Raw genomic sequence first — 21,393 nt, forward strand, 5'->3', positions numbered from 1 at the left:
ATGTAGTGCATGCTAAGTGCAATGCATTGGTCTATCCCGTGATTACACCACTCAAGACACAGTGACAGTCCCTGCCCTAAGTGAGTTTATGGTCTTGTGGGAGAGCAGGGGAGTGCCATATATGTGGTAAGTGCTAGAATGAAGAGATACAGCCCATACTCAAGTTCCCCAAATTTTTATGTTCACAAAGAATCTGAATTGAATTTCTCAGTCTCCCCCAGTCATTTGTATGTTGACTGAAACTTATCAGCCTTGTTTTTTCCCCTCATTCCAGAACCAATGTCCCTTCATCTTCACAGTATCACTTCTCTCCAAATTTTCCCTTTTCTTTAAATTCTCCCTTCCTAAATCTGAATTTCCAAGGTGATCCCCAAAACCTTACTGATCCACAGGATATTCACAAAGACCCTGATGGACCCTCAGTGCTCCTCACAGCTCTATAAAAAATTCCTTTTCCTGAGAAGCAGGAAGTTGTCTTTGTTATATTGTCAATGGTCCAGGACAAGACCAGAGACCAAGAGCCAAAGGGTACACCATGAAATTACCTTTTTAGGAATGCATTGTTGCATTCAAGCCGCATGCTTGAATGTACCGTTCTGCTGTTTTGCTTTTAGGGTCAACAGAAGTATATAAAATTTTTCAACTTTCTTCAAAACATGTGCCATGAAATTGACTTAATAAAATGAACAACAACAGTAGCTGCAAGTTACAAAGCAAAACTAGGCTAGGACACATCTGTTGAAAGGGCGGTTGAGGACTTCCCTGGTGGCGCAGTGGTTAAGAATCCGCCTGCCAACGCAGGGGACACGGGTTCGAGCCCTGGTCCGCGAAGATTCCACATGCTGCAGAGCAACTAAGCCCGTGCACCACAACTACTGAACCTGCACTCTAAGGCCCACAACTACTGAGCCCGAGTGCCACAACTACTGAAGGTCACATGCCTAGAGCCCGTGTTCCACAACAAGAGAAGCCGCCGCAATGAGAAGCCCGCACACCGCAACAAAGAGTACCCCCCGCTCGCCACAACTAGAGAAAAGCCCACGTGCAGCAACAAAGACCCAATGCAGCCAAAAATAAATTTATTTAAAAAAAAAAAAAGAAAGGGCAGTTGATATAAAGACTAAATTTTCTATCAGCTAAGAGTCCACATTTATCAACTGTTAAAACATACAACTTTCCAGACAATCTTAAAGATATTACTGTCATTTTTGTAAAAGCAATTTGTATAGGGTATAACTTTCATGTATAATTACTGCTGGTATAGGCAGATTGGGGCATTGCTAGGATGATTTGAGGCAGAGAGGAGTGAGAATATTAAGGAATGTTAAACTCAGTACATTTCTAAACTATGGCAGGTAAGAGAGATCTGAAAGACTACACAATGTAAAATGAGGTCAGGCAGTGATTTAAAAGTCTGTGTGTTTCTTTGATCATAATACCTAGCACTTTTTCAGAGAATTTACTAACACTAATTACTCCTCACCGCATTTTCATGATATAATATCAACAGCTGCATTTTGTCTTCATTGGTTAAAAGGCATAATGAGGGAGTTAAATGATGGCTTATATCTGGAAAGGAGTTGGAGGCATATCTAGTTTCTAAAGCTTGCATTTATAGTACATCATTAAGAGCTCCAGCTTTGAGAAAAGACAAACCCAGGTTCAAATTCAAGCTCTGTCACTTCATATATCTATGTGACCCTAGGCAAGACACTTACTGTCTAAGCCTCATGTTCTCCATCTGAAAAAGCGAACATGTCCTAGATTGCAAAAATGGGCCCAATTGTTCATCATTTCTTATATCTATACCTTTTGCCCTGCCATTTTCCAGTGCTCTCTACAGGGATGGAATGACTTATTTAACATCCTTACATTTAACTATGTGACTTGCTTTAACCAACATGTCTGAGATATTAACAGACATGTTGCACGAAGAAGGCTGTAATGGACTTATGCAATTAGGCTTGTTCAGAGCTTGCAGCTCTCCAGTCACAACAGAACATGCCCAGCCCAGGCCATTGGAGGAGGAGATACAAATGGAGGAGTTGGATTGCCCCATTTATCCCGGCCAAGGCCAGGCTAGATCAGTCTTCAGTGAGCCAAATCCTACATGTCATGAGCCAATCCAGCCAAGACTGGCAGATCTCTTTAGCCAATCACCCCACGTGTATAAGCAATAAATAGTTATTTTTGCATGCCACTGAGGTTTTGTGGGGTTTTGTTACATAACATTGCTGTGACAACAGATAACTGATACATGATGGTAGTACCTATCACATACATGTCAGTGTGAGAAGATACACGTAAATCACTTAGTACAGAACCGAATGATAATTATAACAGTAAAAGTGATAATAGGTACTGTTATTTTGGAGGAAGGATTACAGAATATGCAAAGGTATTGGCAATTCATCTGCGGATCCTGAACAAGACCTGTCTCACTGAAAAGTTTTTACAAAATCATGCAGTTTTACTTCTAGTTTTTGCAAAGAACCAGGCAGATGGTCCAGCTGTATTTTTTAAGCTTGTGAGTATCCTGGGATCTGATCTTATAAGCAAAACAGTTCTTTTCCTTCTATAAGATTTACCTTGTAAAGATTCAAAAATACAAAACAAGGAAGATTCAAAAATACAAAACAAAACAAAACCAAAATACCACACACAGAGTAGAGACAGACATTCAAATTCATGACCTACTGAGGGAAGCCAAAGGCTAGCCTCATGAATAAACCCGAGTTATGGAGTTTTGCTCCAGCGGAGGGCTGGGCAGGGAAGAACAGTCCTCATCCTTTTGGTTCTTTTCCTATTTGGGTAATCTTCTTGAAATAGTTCAGTATAATGGTGAAGAAATGTGGCTCTAGAGTTTAAATTCTGGTTTTGCCCCTTACTAGCTCTGCCATCTTGAGCACATTAAACTCTGCATACATTAACTCACTCCTTAAGTGGGAAAAAGAACAGTAACCACTGCAGGTTGCTGCAAGGATCACATAATAGCTGCAAAGCCTTTTACAGCCGTGCCTGGCACACAATAAAGTGAGTAAATACCATCAATTACTAGTTATTCTAACAGATGAGTCTGTGTTCTGTCAGCTCCATTTCTAACCATGCTAGAGAATGCCGCTATCTAACCAGGTGAGCCTAATTGACCTGGATACAAAACAGCCCATTAGTATTGAACTACCTATATCCATCCTAAGTACAGAACAAAAACTGAATCTCAGATTTTATACTCCAAGGTGAGGAAAAGCCACACTCATGAGAGAGAGGAAGATACAAGGCCTGGATGAATGCCGAGAGTGATGTTTCTCAGCGGCTCCCAAGCTATCTCACCTAGTTCTCATAAGAGTTATGAGAAAGAGGGGGCTTCCCTGGTGGCGCAGTGGTTGAGAGTCCACCTGCCGATGCAGGGGACACGGGTTCATACCCCGGTCCAGCAAGATCCCACATGCCGTGGAGCGGCTGGGCCCGTGAGCCATGGCCGCTGAGCCTGCGCGTCCGGAGCCTGTGCTCTGCAACGGGAGGGGCCCCAACAGTGAGAGGCCAGCGTACCGCAAAAAAAAAGAGTTATGAGAAAGAGTCCAAAGTGACTTCTAACTTTGCACTGCAGTTCTGTCCATCAGCACAAAGACAAATTAATGCTCTTCACCTAACCAACCAGTAGCATGAATAGACAAGTGACTTGCTCTCTTTTAGACACCAACATTCTTCCTTTTTTGGCTGTTTCTCTTACTAATCCAGTGAAATTAACCATGGGAGCCATAGTCTACTCTGAGAGTTGCTGTCCTCCTTAGGAAAAGGAGATCAGGACAGAAGCCAAAGAAAGTCTCACCCTCTCCTTCATGGAGGCCCTTCTTCCATATCCTCTCCTAAATTCTCTTCCTCCCTATCATCCAGGAGTCAAGGAGTTGCTACTTCATTCCTTCACGGTTTTTATGAATGCTTCTCTATTGTAGCCCCCAAAGCTGCTGAACAGGTCAGGACATTAATTCCATTAGCCCCAATGCCACCATCAGCCCCCACTCTCTTTCTCATCTTGGATTCTGCTCAGCTATGCTATCCAACCAAGCAGTGTGAACGATAAGCACCAGATGAAAATATAGCCCAAATAACACTCCAGCCCTGTAAAATTCCTGAAATTGACTGTCACCTTGTAAAAGTTAACAATACAAACTTTCTCCTATCATCAGTTCAATCTGCTGCTGCCACAGAGAACTTTCAGTCCAAAATTCCGCCCTACCCTATTTCCTTCTACTAACTCAGTTCCAGGCAGAAGAGACAGTATTTGGGCCTTTGGGTAGAATCTGCACGCTGGGCCATCTGCCAGTATAATTGGAATAGAGCCTTAGCACCTCCAAAGTTTGATCATTTCAACCCTAAGACTCTCATTTCCCTCTTTTCTGAAATACCTAAGGGTCGACAGAACAAATGAGAATATCACAGCACCAGCCTTAATCCCACAAAATTCTAAAGCACAAACAAATTCCCAGTAATAACCTAAACATCAATTTCCACCTGAGGGCAGTTACCAAGCAAAAGATTGCATTTCCCAGAGCATATTCCAGACACTTATTGCTATTGCCAGCTACAGACCCATTGTGAAGATTTGGCATTATCCAGGTCTTCAAGGAAACAAACAAAAAAAAGAGAGCAAGAGAGAGAGAAAAAGGCCTCTTCCTTTAGATTTCAGGATGCCAGTGACTTTGTACCAACTGTTAGAATTCCAGCCTTGGAAAGCCAAGTTCGTGGGGAGAGAGAAATTGTGTATCAAGACACGAATTGTGTGGGTAACTACTAAGAACCTGCTGTATAAAAATATAAATAAAATTCTAAAATTAAAAAAAAACAAACCCGACACGAATTGTGACACTGTGTGCTCCTTGCCATGCTTTGCCTGCACAACTGAGCTTATGTACACAATTAAAATGGCAACTTAAAAATTAAAAAGATGAAAGATGTTCTATAGCCCTCATTGCTAACTCTGCTTCTGCCAAGAGTAATCAGCAGTGAAAAGATAAATCCATCAGTATTTGAATTTAAATGTTAAAATAATAATAAAGCTTATGGTCTCCCTAAGGTTAGTTTATAATAAAAATAACTTCTTGAACCGGAAAACTTATCTGGTTTCTTTCTTCCTTTCATTATCCACTTAATAACTGAAGTTATTATTTCCATGGTGGTCTCCAAGCCACACTTGGTTTCTATGTAGATTGGCGTGTCACCTCCAACAATTTCACCAGCTGCCTTTTCCTCTCAAGAGAATATGATTAAAATATTAATCCAGCTTCTGGACTAATCTAGCAAAAAAAAAAAGTTATATAAATCAATCTCTGCACAACATTTTCCTCGCTCTGAAATGTGCAATGTGTCCTCGTTTTATTTGCGATGCCTCCACAGGAAGGTTAGGTACTAGCAAAGCAGATCTAAAATGTTTTACCTCTCTGCCCCTCTCCTGCTTTGTCCTCCTGACTTCTCAAACCCGGAAATGGGAAACTTTGAGCCCCAGTCCAAATGAGAAGAGAAGAGCTGGAGGAAATCGCCAGGGGTCTAAGTCACGCTACCTGGGCTGCCCAGCTGCCTGGTAGCGATCCACCAAAGCGCTCAGAGATAGAGGGCATGCTCAGCCAGCCGACACGGTGTTCTCTCGGCAGTGCTAATACGCATGTTTGTCCTGCTGCCTGGAAACCATCCAGAAATGCAAATCCATCCCTCCGAAAGCATTGACCGAAACCCGCCCCTGGGCCTAGCATCGGGCTAAACCCTTGCTTGTAAGGAGATTACAATCTAATTACTGTAGTTAGACACCAAATGAGTATTAAACTATGTAACGCTAAGTAGGAATTTGAAGAAAATGGTCATTGTGGGTTGGAGTAATCGGAAAAGATTTCATGGAGCCTCCAAGACTTTGAAGGGAAGAGTAAAGTAACGCTTGAGGTTGGTGAAGTTGATAAAATGGGCTTAGGATAAAAAGAAAAAACACCGTGTGTTGTCTCGGGCTTACCTGAGGAGGAAATCCACCAATAAAGGTGCAAGGCATGCTGGGTGCCCCAGACCGTCGTGTCAGCAGAGCTCATCAGTAAGAAAATGGGTTTCCTCTCGGGTCAGGAAGAAATTTCATCCTTCCTGAAATTGTTTAGCATTTGAATCAGGATGGTGATGTCGTTGATACAAAAATCAAGCTGACATCCTTAAGTTACTTAGGCCTCCAATATAGAAATGTCATTGAAAGAAATGGCTTTCTAGCGATGCCAGTTCAGACTAGATTAAAAGTTGAAAGTATTTTCCTGTGAAGTCAGGATTACTGATGGAGGAATAGGTCTTTTTCCAAAGGGCACTAACAGCCAAGAAAGATCATTAGTAGTACCTTCTAGGACTAGGATTGGAATGATCGAGCCGTAGAACTCTGTTCCACCAATTTTAGAAAGTCATACTGTAGGTTTCCCGTCTAAGTAATTAATAAAAATAGCAAGACTTTGTTTCTTATGTGCCCTTAATTATTAACTTTGCATTAATCTGCATATTTTAATTGAACTACGTGCATTACGTGACAAAAGTGTCTCTGGAGAAACTCTGGTTTCTCCAGTTCGTCCCATGATTAAAGATAGATAAGGTGGACAGGGGTGAAAGCATTTTTCAACATGGCTAACTTGATTTTCCAAGAGAAAAGCTGTCAAGGCCCATTTTCTCCCTCATGCTTAGTTAAATTGCTGACTGAATCAACTAGTGTAATGGGTTAATTCTGAAATCTTATCTCTTATTGTGTAAAACTGAAATGTACCTCTGTCTCCTTTTTGAGAGGATTTTTTTTAATGGCGGAATAACAATCATTTCATTCCAAGTATCATCTGCAAGTCAGGTTTTCCATAAGGCAGACAGGGCCTTGCTGAAACCGATGTTTCTGAATAGTTTGTCTACACTTCAGCCTGGGAACAGGCTGCCAAGTGGGCTGGGGTGCTTTCTGTGACCTTTTTGGAAGGTCAAAGGAGGTGTGCCATTCACTTGGCTCTGTGCTGTAAGGAACTCAGGTCTCTCTTCTCCATTTAAAGACTCTAACGTGGGCTTCTCTGGTGGCGCAGTGGTTGAGAGTCCGCCTGCCGATGGAGGGGACACGGGTTCGTGCCCCGGTCCGGGAAGATCCCACATGCCGCGGAGTGGCTGGGCCCGTGAGCCATGGCCGCTGAGTCTGCGCGTCCGGAGGCTGTGCTCCGCAACGGGAGAGGCCACAACAGTGAGAGGCCCGCGTACCGCAAAAAAAATAAAATAAAATAAAGACTCTAACGTGGGCCTGGTATCCACCATTCATTCCCACAATTGGCAATTGTCAAGGACAATCTCAGAAGTTTCTAGGAATGGGCATAGGCTGCAGGCTCAGAGAAGCTGCTTCTCAGCCCCCGCCAGTTGGGAATTGAGTTTGCTGTGCTGACCACAAGCCTAGGACTCCTCCAGCCCAGCAACTCCAGCACTTTGCAGCAAACACACATGATGAATGGTGTATGGACACACACCCGTGGGCGTTCCCAGGATCATGCACAATTCCCTGAATACTGGCTTTAACCCCACCCTTTCTCCAAAACAAGAAAGCACGGCACAATATTAGATGAGAGAGGGAAAGGCTTGAATCCACTCTAAGGTATGCTTCGAACAAAAATAAATAATTCAGAGATGTCAGCACATTATTAAGAAAAAAATGGATTGAAACATTTCAGAGTTGCGACACCATGTTGAGAACTGCTGCCTTTGACACGAAGCTGCCTGGGACACTGGACGCTTGTCACACAAGTTGACAGCAACCTATCAGTCTCAAGGGCTACCCTGACTGGCTGTCTACCACTGTGCTGCCCTTTCTCCATAGCGAATAGACCCACACCTATGATTGTACAGAGTGATGATTAAGAGAATGTACTTCTGTATATAAAACAGATAAACAACAAGGACCCACTGTATAGCACAGGAAACTATATTCAATATCTTGTAATAGCCTATAATGGAGAAGAATCTGAAAAAGAATAGATATGTAGATATATCTGAATCACTTTGCTGTACACCTGAAGGTAACACAACATTGTAAATTAACTACAATTCAATTTTTTTAAATGGTTAAAAAATAAAATAAAATCTAGGAAAATAAATGTGAAAACCAAAACCTTTAAATAAAAAAAAAAAAAGCACGCACTCTGGAGACAGCCTGCCTGAATTCAAATCCTAACTTCACATTTTTTTGCTCTTCATTAGGGCTGTTCACAAATACTCCCATTCTCCTCCTCCTGAGGTAGATGGTGGCTTACATCTCCTGCCACCTTGAAGTTGGGCGTGTCTGTGTGACTTACTTTAATTCCTATGTGAGAAGTGATGATTCACTTCTGGGCAAAAGTCAGTAAGCCCTCCTTACTCGAGTGGCCCGTGGTCCAGCAGTATAGGACCCACCTGGAAGCTTGCTAGAAATGCAGAATCTCAGGTCCACCCCAGACCTCCTGATTCACGATGCGTACCTCACAAGCTCCCCAGGCCATGCACACGCACATTCGAGTGGGAAGTCCTGCTCCAAAGCAAGAGCCCTGCTCGCCATTTGCTCATCTCCCTGCCACCGTGACTGATGATGTCCCAGATGGTGGCCTAAGCCCTTGGCCTGACCTGAGATGGACAAGAAGTAAAGCACGAGAGAATCAAAGCTTTGTTCTAAGCCACTAAAATGTAAGGGCTGTTCCTGTGGCATAAACAAGCCTATTCTGATACAATCACTTAGTGCTCTGCAACCCTGGACAGGTTACTTAACCTCCCTGTGCCTCAGTTTCCTTGATGTAAAACGGAGATGATAACAGTACTGATTCTTAGGGTTGATATGAGGATTACTGAGGTAACATATGAATAGAGCCTGGTACACATTCAATGCAAATGTTAGCATCTATTACTGACACATTCTGTGCCCACAACTCAAATCTTGCCTAGTGATGTGTGAGTCCTCAGTGACAGTAGGATCAGAACCTTTGCTCCCTGGCAATCCCCTACCCCAAACCACTCATACTCCAGGACGAGTATGAAATCACTCACATCAGAAAGAGAATGAAAAATGACTCCTTCTCGGGCTTCCCAGGTGGCGCAGTGGTTGAGAGTCCGCCTGCCAATGCAGGGGACACGGGTTCGTGCCCCGGTCCGGGAAGATCCCACATGATGCGGAGCGGCTGGGCCCGTGAGCCATGGCCGCTGAGGCTGCGCGTTCGGAGCCTGTGCTCCGCAACGGGAGAGGCCACAACAGTGAGAGGCCCACATATCGCAAAAAAAAAAAAAAAAAAAAAGACTCCTTCTCAGAAAGAAGTAGGGGATCTTTGTAACCTGGCCCAAGCATTCCTGGCCTGGATCTTCACATCACTGCTTTTCCCCTACTCTAGTATCGCATATGCAGCCCTCACCCTCTCACCTGCCTTCCCAAATCCTACCTGCCTTTCAAGGCACAGCTAGCGTCCCTCCTTCTCCATCAAGTCTGCCTCAAAGACTTCTTTACTATGCAATTTAGAATTAAGACATAGTATCTGTCTATTATGCATAAGGCTTTGTCCTGAACTCAATGCTGGGTTAAAACACACAAACATACACACACACACAAACACACACAATACCTAATAAATGTTTATTTTTTGTCTCTTCTAGCACCAAAGGGTTACCAAGCCTGTTCCCCAAGAAAACTGACAAAGGCACAGTGATGGGGATGGTATAGAGGTAGTTTCTGTTTAAGTCCTGCTTTTTAAAAGGGTCCAATAGATTTCTAACATTATAGTAAAAGTGATAAATACTTGATAATCTTTTTTATATGAGGATCATGAATAAAATGGGCTTTTTTAGTCTAAACCCAAATAAAATGATAAATTATCTTTTCTCCTTGCCACTCCCTTAAAGTGTATGTAAGGAAACAAAATATTCTAAGCCAGGGTAAATATTTTAGTATCCTGGATCTCTCTTTCATATTCATAAACCGACTTGAAAAAAGAATCACGGTACCGAAGCAATTCACCACAGCTGCGCAATGAACCACATGACTCAGTTCCAAAGTCACAGAACTTGAATAAGCACCTTAGAAATCCAACCTCAACATTTCATATTCTCTAGACCAGGGGCCAGCAAACATTTTCTTAAAGGACCAGACACTGGACATTTTAGGCTGTGGGAACCACAGGTCTCTGTCACTGCTACTTGACTCTGCCACTATAGCACGGAAGCAGCCCCAGACAATACAGAAACAAATGGGCATGGCTATGTTCCAACAAAATTTATGGACACTGGCATTTGAACTTCACATGTTCACGGGTCACTAAAATCTCCTTTTGATTTCTTTTCAACCATTTAAAAATGTAAAACCATTTTCAACCTGTGAGTTGTTCCCAAACAGCCAGCAAGCTGGGTTTGCCGGCCCCTGCTCCAGACCTCCAAGTTCATGCTTCTTCAACCACGTCACAAAGTCTCCCTAGTAGTCATGGACACATGGTATGGAGCCCAGTGGTCACTTAAAAATCAGGTGAGAAATAATCCCACGAGCCCGTTTTTATTCGCTCAACTTGAAAAAACAAAGATACTAAAGATGTCAAACTTTTGCCGGAACACATGCCAGTCTTAGCACAAAAACACATGCCAGTCTTAGCACAAAAATAATGTCACCCATCACCCCTTTCCTCACCACGCACAATTAACAGTTCACGGAGTAAGAAAATAGTTGGCAGTTGTCTTCATAGATGAAGTCAATGTAGTCTCATTCCTTTGCCAAAAGGCAGGGAAAGCAGTTCCTGATGGCTCTTCTCCTCAGGGCTGTTCAAGGCCAGCTGATGCAGAATGACTGGGAAGGACAAGCTTTGGCTTCAACGTGGATTTTTAACCAGGACTCTCACTACTTTAAAAAAAATGTTTAATTTTTTTCAAAAAGAGCCTTGGCTTTTGCTATTTTTACTGACAGTCATTTTGAAAGTAGCAGTGCTTAAAACATTTTAAGTCTAGATATCTCTATGGAAACCCAAGAGAATTCACATTTTATGGCCAAATGACTACCTACCTAGATCCTCTCGGATCACTATAGGCCATCTGTGAAACCAGAAACATCTTAGACCTATTTTCCCAAAACTCTATCTTATCAGATATATAATTAAATTGATATAATTGTTACTTTTGCTGAGGAAAAGATTAGGAGAGAACTTATTTCTGAGGCTGCCTTTTGAGTTTTAAGACATCCCTATTTAAAATATTATTAGGAAAAGAATTTGTAAAGAATTTTATAAATTTTGGCAGACGTAATAATAGAGGAGGAACGCAATCAAATAATTTAACAGTTGCTTTGAAATATATGTCATTAATTTTCTTCCCCCTCCTTTCCATCAATGTTGAATACATTTTCTCTCAAAAAATGTAACAGTTCCTCTCCCCAGACTGCATATTCTTTGCAAGGGAGGGGAAAAAAAACAATAATTATTTGGCAAAGAAATCAGATAACACTTTCACCAGGTAACCAAAATTAACATCACCAGCGAGGGACAGATGGCCTTTAGGGGCCTCCAGATGCGACACTCTGAGAAGAACATAATATCACCTAGAATGCATAACCTGAATCTAATCATGAGGAAACACCATTATAAAAAAATAAAAAGAAAGGAGGTGGAGCAGAAGGGTTGTATTATTTTTAAAATGTCAATGTCACAAAAGACAAAGAAAGGCTGTGGAAATGTTCTAGAATAAAAGAAGCTAAAGATACATGAAAATCAAATGCAATATGTGACCTCAGAATGGATCTGATATTGCAGGGGGGTGGGGAAAATTCTCTAAAGGAGGTGAAGGGGTCAACAGACAAAACTGGACTACAAATGGTATATTAAAGTATTATATCAATGTTAAATTTACTGATGTCAATAACTATACCATGATTATATGAGAATTGTATAAGAATGTATGATGTATATAACTTTCTACTAAATGGTTCAGAAAAACATATTGATATATATGTATTTATATATATATTTATATATACTTTTTTTAGAGAGAGAGAGAATAATAGATATCAAATGATAAATCTAAAGGTACAAAATGTTAATAGGTTTAAGGAATAAGGGATATATAGGTATTTCTTCAACTTTTCTCTAAGTTTGAAGTTATTTCCAAATAGAGTTTAAAGAAAAATTAACAGTTCTTGCCTACGTTGGAGTTCTTGGCTATCTATTTTCTCTCCATGATACTCCAAATACAACACAGTAAGGGAGAGTGCCAAGTCACAAGAAAACACAGATATTTTAACATGATCTTTTATCAGTGACTGACGGTGCCAAAGCATTACACACCACCCATTCTCAGCAGAGTCCGGTGCAGACCAGTAAACATTGGGTACCCCGGCAACTTAGATGCAATCATTTCCCACTAATTTCTCCAAAGAAGGCTGTGATTCTAAAACCTCTGTGCATCCCACAGCTTGCAGAATTATGTCATACACAAAACAAGCCTCTCAGCTTGTCTCTTTGACACACTACATCAGTATCAATCAATTGGATTCAATCTTTCTAACAGCAGCATTTCAATATTTTAAGCCACATCTAAGTAGCTAGAGAATATGCCACTCAGGAAGCAGGATCACCTCATCATACATCCTCAACTCCTCACCACCACTGCCTAACTGCTGTCAAAATCCCACAGCCTTCACATCTGTGAGCCCACAATGGTCCTGTATCAGTGCTGGAGGTGCTGACCTCCCATCTTCAGTACTCCATCCAAACTGATTGTTCCCCAAAGCAATGGAGGGAACTGTGCCTAAGACCAAAAATTTAGGAGAGACTATTCTGTAAGTCAATCACTGGAAAGAGAATCAAAAAAGTAATAATCAAAATTAAAATTTTCAGCCATCCTTAGGAATTTGGAATACTTACCCATTCTCCAAAACACAGCAAAGACAGAACATATGTATAGTGGGTAAGTCTTTTCTGTCCTTTCCTCTTTTTAGTTTTATTATTTTCTTGATCCTTTTAGTAGTGACTATCTCTGGGGTAAAATACCCAGGTACTATTTGGCTTTGGCTTTTTATCCCAGATATTCTCCTTATTATTAATTTTTCCCTAAATTTCAATCAATAATTTTATTTAACAAATGTTTACCAAGAACCTACTTGACATAAGATGCTTGGCTGGACTTAAAGGGTGGTACTCCCCAGAAAAAAGTTCCCAGGGTTTTTATCTACCAATAATCCCCAAGAAAGTGACACGAAGACAATAAGTGCAATGAAGTCTGCTTGCAGAAAAGCATAAGAAGCAGAAATGAATCATGACCAATGGCAAAAAGGAATAACCTAGTCAAAGCACTAAAATTTAATGAGAAGATCATCTTTAAAGTAGGTGAAATTGAAGGGAAGGTACATATAACATTATTATAGATTTAAAGTCATGCATATTCTTCTCCATAAAACTTCTCAAATGCAGATAAAAACACACATGTACAAAAACAAGCAATTATAAATCCTCTGAAGCATGTAACTGTGACTAACTGCTACTCTTGGCAATATAAAAATACTTTACCACAATTACATTCCAGCCTGTAATGTAATTCAAAACAAACAAGTCAGAGACATCGCTCAAATGGCAGAACCAACAAATACAGATGCTTTGCATCAAGGAAATAAATCCACTGAAGAAATGCAACTGAGGAGCTGCCCTCCAGGGCCTGGAGCTGGGCTTCTGGTGGAACAGCGAGGCCCCCTTCTGGGCAGATGCAGAGCATCCCGGCACGGCTCTGCAAAGCTGCAGTGCATCAGAGGCAACCCCTGCCGCAGTCAGGAAGCATGGATACCTGGGACTTCCTGCTGTGGATACCCTTTGAGGGTTGTGCTGACACTTTCACATTTTAGTTTTGCTTTTTGTGTTTTGTTTTTTGCCGCGCCGCACGGCATGTAGGATCTTAGTTCCCTGACCAGGGAAGGAACCCTTGCCGCCTGCAGTGCCAAGTGAGGAGTCTTAACCACTGGACCTCCAGGGAAGTCCTTTTACATTTTAGATTTTAAATTCTAAATCTGGATTTTTATAAAGAGAAATAATTGTGCTTGATTTCAGATGAAACTAACCATAATTCTGCAACCAGCATTCCCACCACCAAATGGCACGCCCACCCCTTCTACCCCGTTCTGTTTCTTTTTGCCATAATTTTTATCACCCTCTAACATACTGTGTAATCTGTTATGCTCATTATCTGTCTCCTCCTGCTAGAATATGAGCTCCATGAGGGCAGGATTCTTTGTTTTGCTCACTGCTTCAGCGAATGAACAGAGCCTGGCACAGTTTAGTTGCTCAATAACAAAGAAGGAGTTGTCCATTTATGCATTTCTTTTACTGTTAAGACTATTCATCTTCAAAGAAGGCATAAATAAGATTTTACAATAGCAGTATGCTGTAATTTTTAAATGATACTTAAGCACTTGTTTTAACAGTATGTATTTTCTCTAAATGCTTTATAAAAGCAAAAGTCTGCTCTAAGGACCATAGAATCACGGTCTGTATGTATATGATTCGTATACAATTTCCAAGGAAGTCACATCCTGCCCCCCACACCCTGGGAGAACATAGTGGCTACCAAGAATGAAGGCTCCGAGTCTGAAAGGCCAGGCCTAGACCAGGTGTCCATAGGGCAATGCGCTCCATGCAGACACACCAGGTAACTGAGGCCAGATATACACATCCCCTGAAAGTCAGCACTTCCCTGGACCGAGCATAACGATTTTGGCAGGAAGAGCAGGCACTGCTTACTAATTTCTAAAATGTCAATCTTTAATTTTTCCCCTTCTTAAAAATGTTCTTCCAGCTTGTGGAAAATCTAGGAGTTGTTTGCAGTTGTCAGACTTTTTAAAAGTGCTAATTTGTTCCCTTAACAGAGCAAATGATGAAAAACCATTTTCCCATGGATTAAGGACAATATATAAACATACGATTCAACAATGTCAACAGCTTTCTGTCCAAGAATGTCGTCCAGGAACATGAGTCTTTCATTAGAACAAGTTCAGGATTTCTGACATTCCTTTTTCCGAACCTTTGATTTTGGTGCTGTGAAAAGAATAGAAAAGAAAAAGAGAAAATGAAGAGGTAGGCCCGTGCAGACTCTCTTCGTACTGATTTAAGTGAAGTACACACATACAGTAGTGGAAAACTGACCATTTGGATTTTCTTGTTTGTAGAAGGTCTTTAACATCTCCACTGCTTCCTCAGCCCGATATCCAGGGATGCACTGATGAAACGAGAAAGCTGAGAATGAATGTAGGCCTAGGAAAATGTGTATTGTATCCCACAAAAACTGCAATATATACGGAATTATGTAAACACATTTCCAGTGTTAACATGCCTTGAGGATATTAGTAACATGGGTAAGGAAGCATATTTCCCCCCAAAAAAACCAGACATATGGTCTCAAACATCTCTCTCGATCAACTAATTATTATTTCTCAATCAACTACTGTGTGATCATAATACAAATCACTAGCTATGTGATCTTGGGTAGGATACTTAAACTTTCTATGCTTCGGTTCCCTCATATGTAAAATACAGGGAATTATAGCAATTAACCCAAAAGGATTTTGTGAGGATTAAATGAGATTAGATAATATAACCCCTGTTAAATACCTGGCATATCATTAAGCGCTCACTAAGCACTAAGCTATTTTTTTTTTTTTTTTTTTTGACGGTACGCGGGCCTCTCACTGTTGTGGCCTCTCCCGTTGCGGAGCACAGGCTCCGGACGCACAGCCTCAGCGGCCATGGCTCACGGGCCCAGCCGCTCTGCGGCATGTGGGATCTTCCCGGACCGGGGCACGAACCTGTGTCCCCTGCATCAGCAGGCGGACTCTCAACCACTGCGCCACCAGGGAAGCCCAGCACTAAGCTATTTTTATCTGCTGTTCTTTACTGGTGGCCCATTAAGTGTTTGATTCTATAGAGCTAGGGTTGGCAGTCCACAGCTAGAAATGGTCAGCTAAGAATGGTTTTTATATTTTTAAAGGGTTAAAAAATAAATAATATGTGACAGAGATGTAAGTGGCTCACAAAGGCTAAAATATTTACCCTCAGGCTCTTTAAAGAAAAAATCAGTCGATCCTTACTACAAAGGATGTTTTTTTGAGTGTTCAGTTTGTTCTATCTTTGGTAGATTCCTTCAGAGAAGTGATCAACATGTGAAAGAATAGAAATTGTGGTAACAGCAGGGGGATGAAACTTAAACTTGCCTTAACGATAGAGAATATTTAAAAAGAGTGAGCAGATCATCTCAGGGAAAGAGTAGGAATAGGCTTAGGTCGTGAGTGAGAAAACCAACTGATGGGGGTGGGGTGATTATTAAGGGAGTGCAAGGAAAGAAATGAAAGCAATAAAAACGAAGTCAAAATATATAGGGCTTTGAAGGCGTTTGGACTTGATACGCTGCCCCCTTTGGAGGTGCATGAGTGATGCAATGAATGGAGGAGATACCAGGGAATCTTCCATCTGGAAGCAGTGCCCAGGAGAAGATGGAGCCAGCACTGGGCCGGCGAGTGTGGTCCACTGCTCAAGATGAGCCTCCCTTTCTCTTGTGCTTCAGCTGGCTCCTGCCTGGGCCCACAAAGCCTGCATAAACCTTCCCCATCAAAACCACCTGCTACAAGTTCGATGTTTTTGGATTCCACATGTAAGGGAGATCATACAGTATTTGTCTTTCCCTGGCTTATTTTGCTTAGCATAACACCCCTGAGGTCCAGCCATGCTGTTGAAAATGGCAGAATTTCCTTCTTTTTTTATGGCTGAATAATATTCATATATACATATATATATATGACCATATATACAATACTTTCTTTATAGAAACAGAGAGTAGAATAGTGGTTGACAGGGGCGGAGGGGGTGGGGGAAATGGGGAGACTTTTGTCAAAGGGTACAAACCGTCAGTTGTAAGAAGAGTAAGTTCCAGCATGGTGACTAAAGAGAACAATACTGTATTGTATGCTTGAAAGTCGCTATGAGAGGGGAGCTTAAGTGTTCTCACCATAACGTAATAACAACAACAACAAAATAGTAGTTATATGAAGTGAAGGATGTATGAACTAACCTTATTGTGGTATAAACATTTTGCTGTATACAAGCATCAAATCATCACACTGTACACCTTATAATCTCACAATGTTGTACGTCAATTATATCTCAATAAAGCTGGAAAAAAAAAACCGATAATCTTCCTTCTACCCTGTCCCCCACGCAAGCTGATACCCTGCTCCTCCCAGAGAACGTTCCCGAATCGTGGCCGTCACTTTTGCGGCTCTCAGTTCCTCCCCAACCTCATCCTCACTGGCTTGTGCTCCCAGGATTGCCCTCTTAGATATCTCAAGGGCCCCTATTGACCAAAACACTGGTCTTTTCACTCTCCTCAACTCTCTGCAGTCGTGGAGACTCCTGGCTACACTTGCTTCTCTTTTGAACCCTCTCCTCCCTTGGCTTCTCAGTACTTCATCTTCTAACCATGTTGGTGAGTACAGCGTTTCCTACACTGTTCAGTGTTCCCGTCCCCCGGGTCCCCCACCTCTCCTCATTGTCTCAGGAGCACCCACCTGCACAAAGCACTCTCCTCTCAGGTAAAGTTAGAACCTTGGTTTTCCACCTTGGCTGCTCAGTGGAATCACTTGGGAGCTCACTAAAAAAATACCAATGCTCCCCCTCCCTCCACGGCTTCCGATTCAGTGGGTCTGGAGTGGGGACCAAGCACAGGCTTGGGTCCAAGCTCTCCAGGTGATTCTAATGTGCACTCAGGGACCAGACCCACTGAGTTACAGGTGGAGAAGGAAACTGGATCCCTCTAAGCTACTAAGGTAATCGTTTCGGGCATCTAGTATAGCTACAAATTTGTGGCTTTAACAAAAGCACATATTCTTAATTAAAATAGTTTTTTTACACAAGGCAGGTAAAGTAAATTAATCACCATCTTCTTTGAAAAGAATAGTTCTGTAGGTCTCCTCTATGAACTTTAATGCTGCTTATAATACAGTATTAAAAGAATCTATAATTCTGCAATACAAAAACAGCATCCCACCTCCCACAAATTCCCGCCTCACCCCTACCCACACCCTAAGCCAACCAAATAAAAGTAGAAAACACAGCATCCAGAAGCCTGGGGTATCGATAGTTTCTCTAGAATCTCAAAACACTGTTAAAAAAAAAAAAAAAAACATATTTTGGCATCAAATCTGGAGATGTGGCTTCAAACCATGGCCATTCATTTTGATGGAGCCAATCTGGCCAGGTACACACACTGCAAGTGAACTTATTTTTTGGTTCAACCAGATACTGTTGGATTCTGTGCAGGGACGTGCAGGAGAGGATGGTGTGCACTCAATGTCACCGGCATGTCGGTCAAAAATGTTCCCCCATGTCTGATATCCAATAGCTCATCTTTGTTCTGCCCAGAAGCTTTGAGAAATTCTTTAGATCTTTCTCATAAATGAAGTAGAGTCAGCAATTCACTTGCGAAGAGTTATGTAAGCAAAATTTGAGCTACTGATAGAAGCAACTGGAAAAAGCAAATCACTTTGCCTATTTCTTTAATGATCAAGCTAACTGTATTGCTTACTCTCCATCATTCTATTACAATTTCTTTTCTGATGTGATGTCAAAAGTCATCTATTCTCAAAAGTGCAGGAGTTGTTAAGAAAGCCAATGTTCAGCTGGCAAAACTCAAAATAGAATGTTTTCCAAATCTTGTTCTCAGTGGGATTCAGCCAAATTTAGCCCTTCATAGGTACTTAATATTCTCCCAAGAATATCTGAGGTCTTTGTAGTTAACTACCCACCATGTCCAGCAATTTGTTAAGCCCTTTTCTTTTTAAAGCATAATACTTTTAGGATTAACCTTACATCTGGAGAAAAAAAACAATCAAACCAGTTTATGGAAACTGGTATTTGTCTACAGACCAAATGCTGAAATATAAATTCCTACTGTTCATAGCCTTAAACATAAAAACTTTGGGAGAAGTGGCAAGGTTCAAGGGAAAGTAGAATTTCTAAGTGGATTCTTGGGCCTGGGGGAAATTTCAACATTAAAAAGGCAGGAAAAAAAAATAATGAAAACAGGTATCGATTGCTAGGCACCAAAAATAGTACAGGGCAATCAAGCAAAACGACTGACTTTGTGCAAAATTATTGTACATTCACTGTAAATAGCATCTACTGTTACCAAGCCTCACACAAACTTGGTATAGCGTGGAGCCAGGCATACGCATGGATGGAGAACGCCCACAGTGGTAGGGTCCTCAAACATAGCTGAAGGCATGGGTGAAGACTGTTAGAGGAAAACTCAGAAGGCTGGGGACTCTCCTTCTGGAGGAATTCTGTTAATTAAGAGAGCTGAGCACTCACCTGGAAATGAACCTGTGGTCTTACACTGAGGCATCAATGACCTTGACCAGAGGTCCCGAGAGCCCACCTGGTTCTAGCGTGGCCTCTTGGTGTACTGAGCACACGCTAACTACTTGCAAGCCCATCGTGAGATCACAGTAATTAGAAAAAAGGAAAAAGTATAACAGTTCATGTTACCTGAAATGGTCTCCCAGTATTCGGTAGATCAGCAGAGGCAATATCTAGAACAGAGCCACAACCACCAAATCGTTCATTCTGACAGCCATAGACAACCAGCGGGATTTCTAAGGAAGAATTAAGGTCCTACAAAGAGTGTGCAGTTCAAGTGCCTACTGTGACAAAACTAGGGTGGGTTTATACCAGCTAGCCTGGAGAGGAAAGGCCATGCTACTCTCAAAAACAATTAAACTGAGACTTCCCTGGTGGTGCAGTGGTTAAGAATCCACCTGCCAATGCAGGGGACACGGGTTTGATCCCTGGTCCGGGAAGATCCCACATGCCGCAGAGCAACTAAGCCCGTGCGCCACAACTACTGAGCCAGTGCTCTAGAGCCCACGAGCCACAGCTACTGAAGCCCACGTGCCTATTGCCTGTGCTCCACAACAAGAGAAGCCACTGCAAGGAGAAGCCCGCTCACCACAATGAAGAATAGCCCCCACTCGCCACAACTAGAGACAGCCTGCATGCAGCAGCAAAGACCCAACGCAGCCAAAAAATAAATTATCAAAAAAACAGCCACACTTATCAAAAAATAATTAAACTTAGGCTTCGTCTTAAAAATCCAGTTACACAATCCAGTTACACAAAAGAAAGAGATTTAAAGAATATAGAAACTAATGTGTCACAACTGCAAACGGAATGAAAACTGACTGTGTAGCTGCTGAACGCTCAGAGCTCCGTGCTCTCTCTGATCTTTCCTAGATGATTTTTTGGAATCATTAGAGAATTGGAGCCAGAAAGGAGGCAGGAATTTAATCCAGCGATTTTCACCTCTTAAAAATAATAGATTTTTCCCTGTTCTTTCCTCAAAGAGATACAACCTGTGACCTAGTACAAACCAGACTAAAGCAGAGCCACTCTGTAAGGCAGGATGGGCAGAGAGCTTGTAAAGTGGAAACTGTACATATTTTCATATTCAAAACCCTCTCTATTATTTTTAAAGTGATTAAATGATTCACACACAGCAAAATAAGTACATAAAAATATGCAAGTATGAAATTGAGTTGTTGAATTATAAGATAATTTTTTAAAAAATCTTTAGAGGTTAACTTGCTGTATTCAGTATTTGTGTCGCTTATTCTGTGAAAGACAGAATTCAAAGAGCTGTAACTTTATCAATTTCCCATTTATTTACAATTATAGTATCATAAATGATTTGTTTTTTCCTTTGTATTTACTTCTGACTTAAAATTTTTCAAGCCTTCTATGTAATAGGTATTCATGGCAAAAATAAACAATAAAAGCATATTAACAGAGAAAGAAAAATTTTAAATCACCTATAATCTCTTCACTAAAGGCAAAACAGATGCATAGTCTTCAGATCTTTTCCTATGCACACTGTTTTATAATCTAATTTATGGTTTATCTTTACACGACAGTTTGTCATGTGTTTCTTGCTCTAGCTTACTTAATAGTTATATGTTTATTGATATTAAAAACGAGGTAATTTTATTATTCAAAAATCTTTCCTAAAAATTTTTTGGCCAAGGGATACTGTATTTTATAATGTGCACCTCCTATAATTTGTTTCATAAGTCTCTGTTTTCATGTAGTAGAAATGGGTTATGTTTCTACTATGATGTTTGGCCATTTTCGAGTTCACAGGAAGAGTACGAGACATTAACCCATGAAGTCAAAGGATACTCATCAGGCGGAGAGCGGCTGCGCACATGATACACGGCTCCACAGTGACGTACAGCACCATGTGTTCAAACACCTCAGAAGGACTCTTGCCATGTCGACGACACCAATCTAGGGCCTGGTCGATGGCCACCATTTCTGCATGTCGAGTAGCCTGAAAGAAGAGGTG

At 41.4% G+C, this 21,393-nt stretch overlaps 1 protein-coding gene across 1 annotated transcript in view; it reads right to left on the bottom strand.

Annotated features, from left to right (window-relative positions):
* ADAT2 (adenosine deaminase tRNA specific 2) overlaps nt 1-21,393 on the bottom strand; it is a 59,128-nt gene that overhangs the window by 23,061 nt on the left and 14,674 nt on the right. The window contains exons 3-6 of the mRNA XM_082669115.1: nt 21,228-21,378; nt 19,542-19,648; nt 15,150-15,222; nt 14,927-15,041 (exon numbers count right to left, since the gene is read on the bottom strand). Coding sequence (XP_082525241.1) covers nt 14,998-15,041; nt 15,150-15,222; nt 19,542-19,648; nt 21,228-21,378 — 375 coding nt within the window. The 3' untranslated portion in view covers nt 14,927-14,997. The remainder of the gene's footprint in view (nt 1-14,926; nt 15,042-15,149; nt 15,223-19,541; nt 19,649-21,227; nt 21,379-21,393) is intronic.

Source organism: Grampus griseus, assembly GCF_964374135.1.
Source record: "Grampus griseus genome assembly, chromosome: 13".
Taxonomy (NCBI): domain Eukaryota; kingdom Metazoa; phylum Chordata; class Mammalia; order Artiodactyla; family Delphinidae; genus Grampus; species Grampus griseus.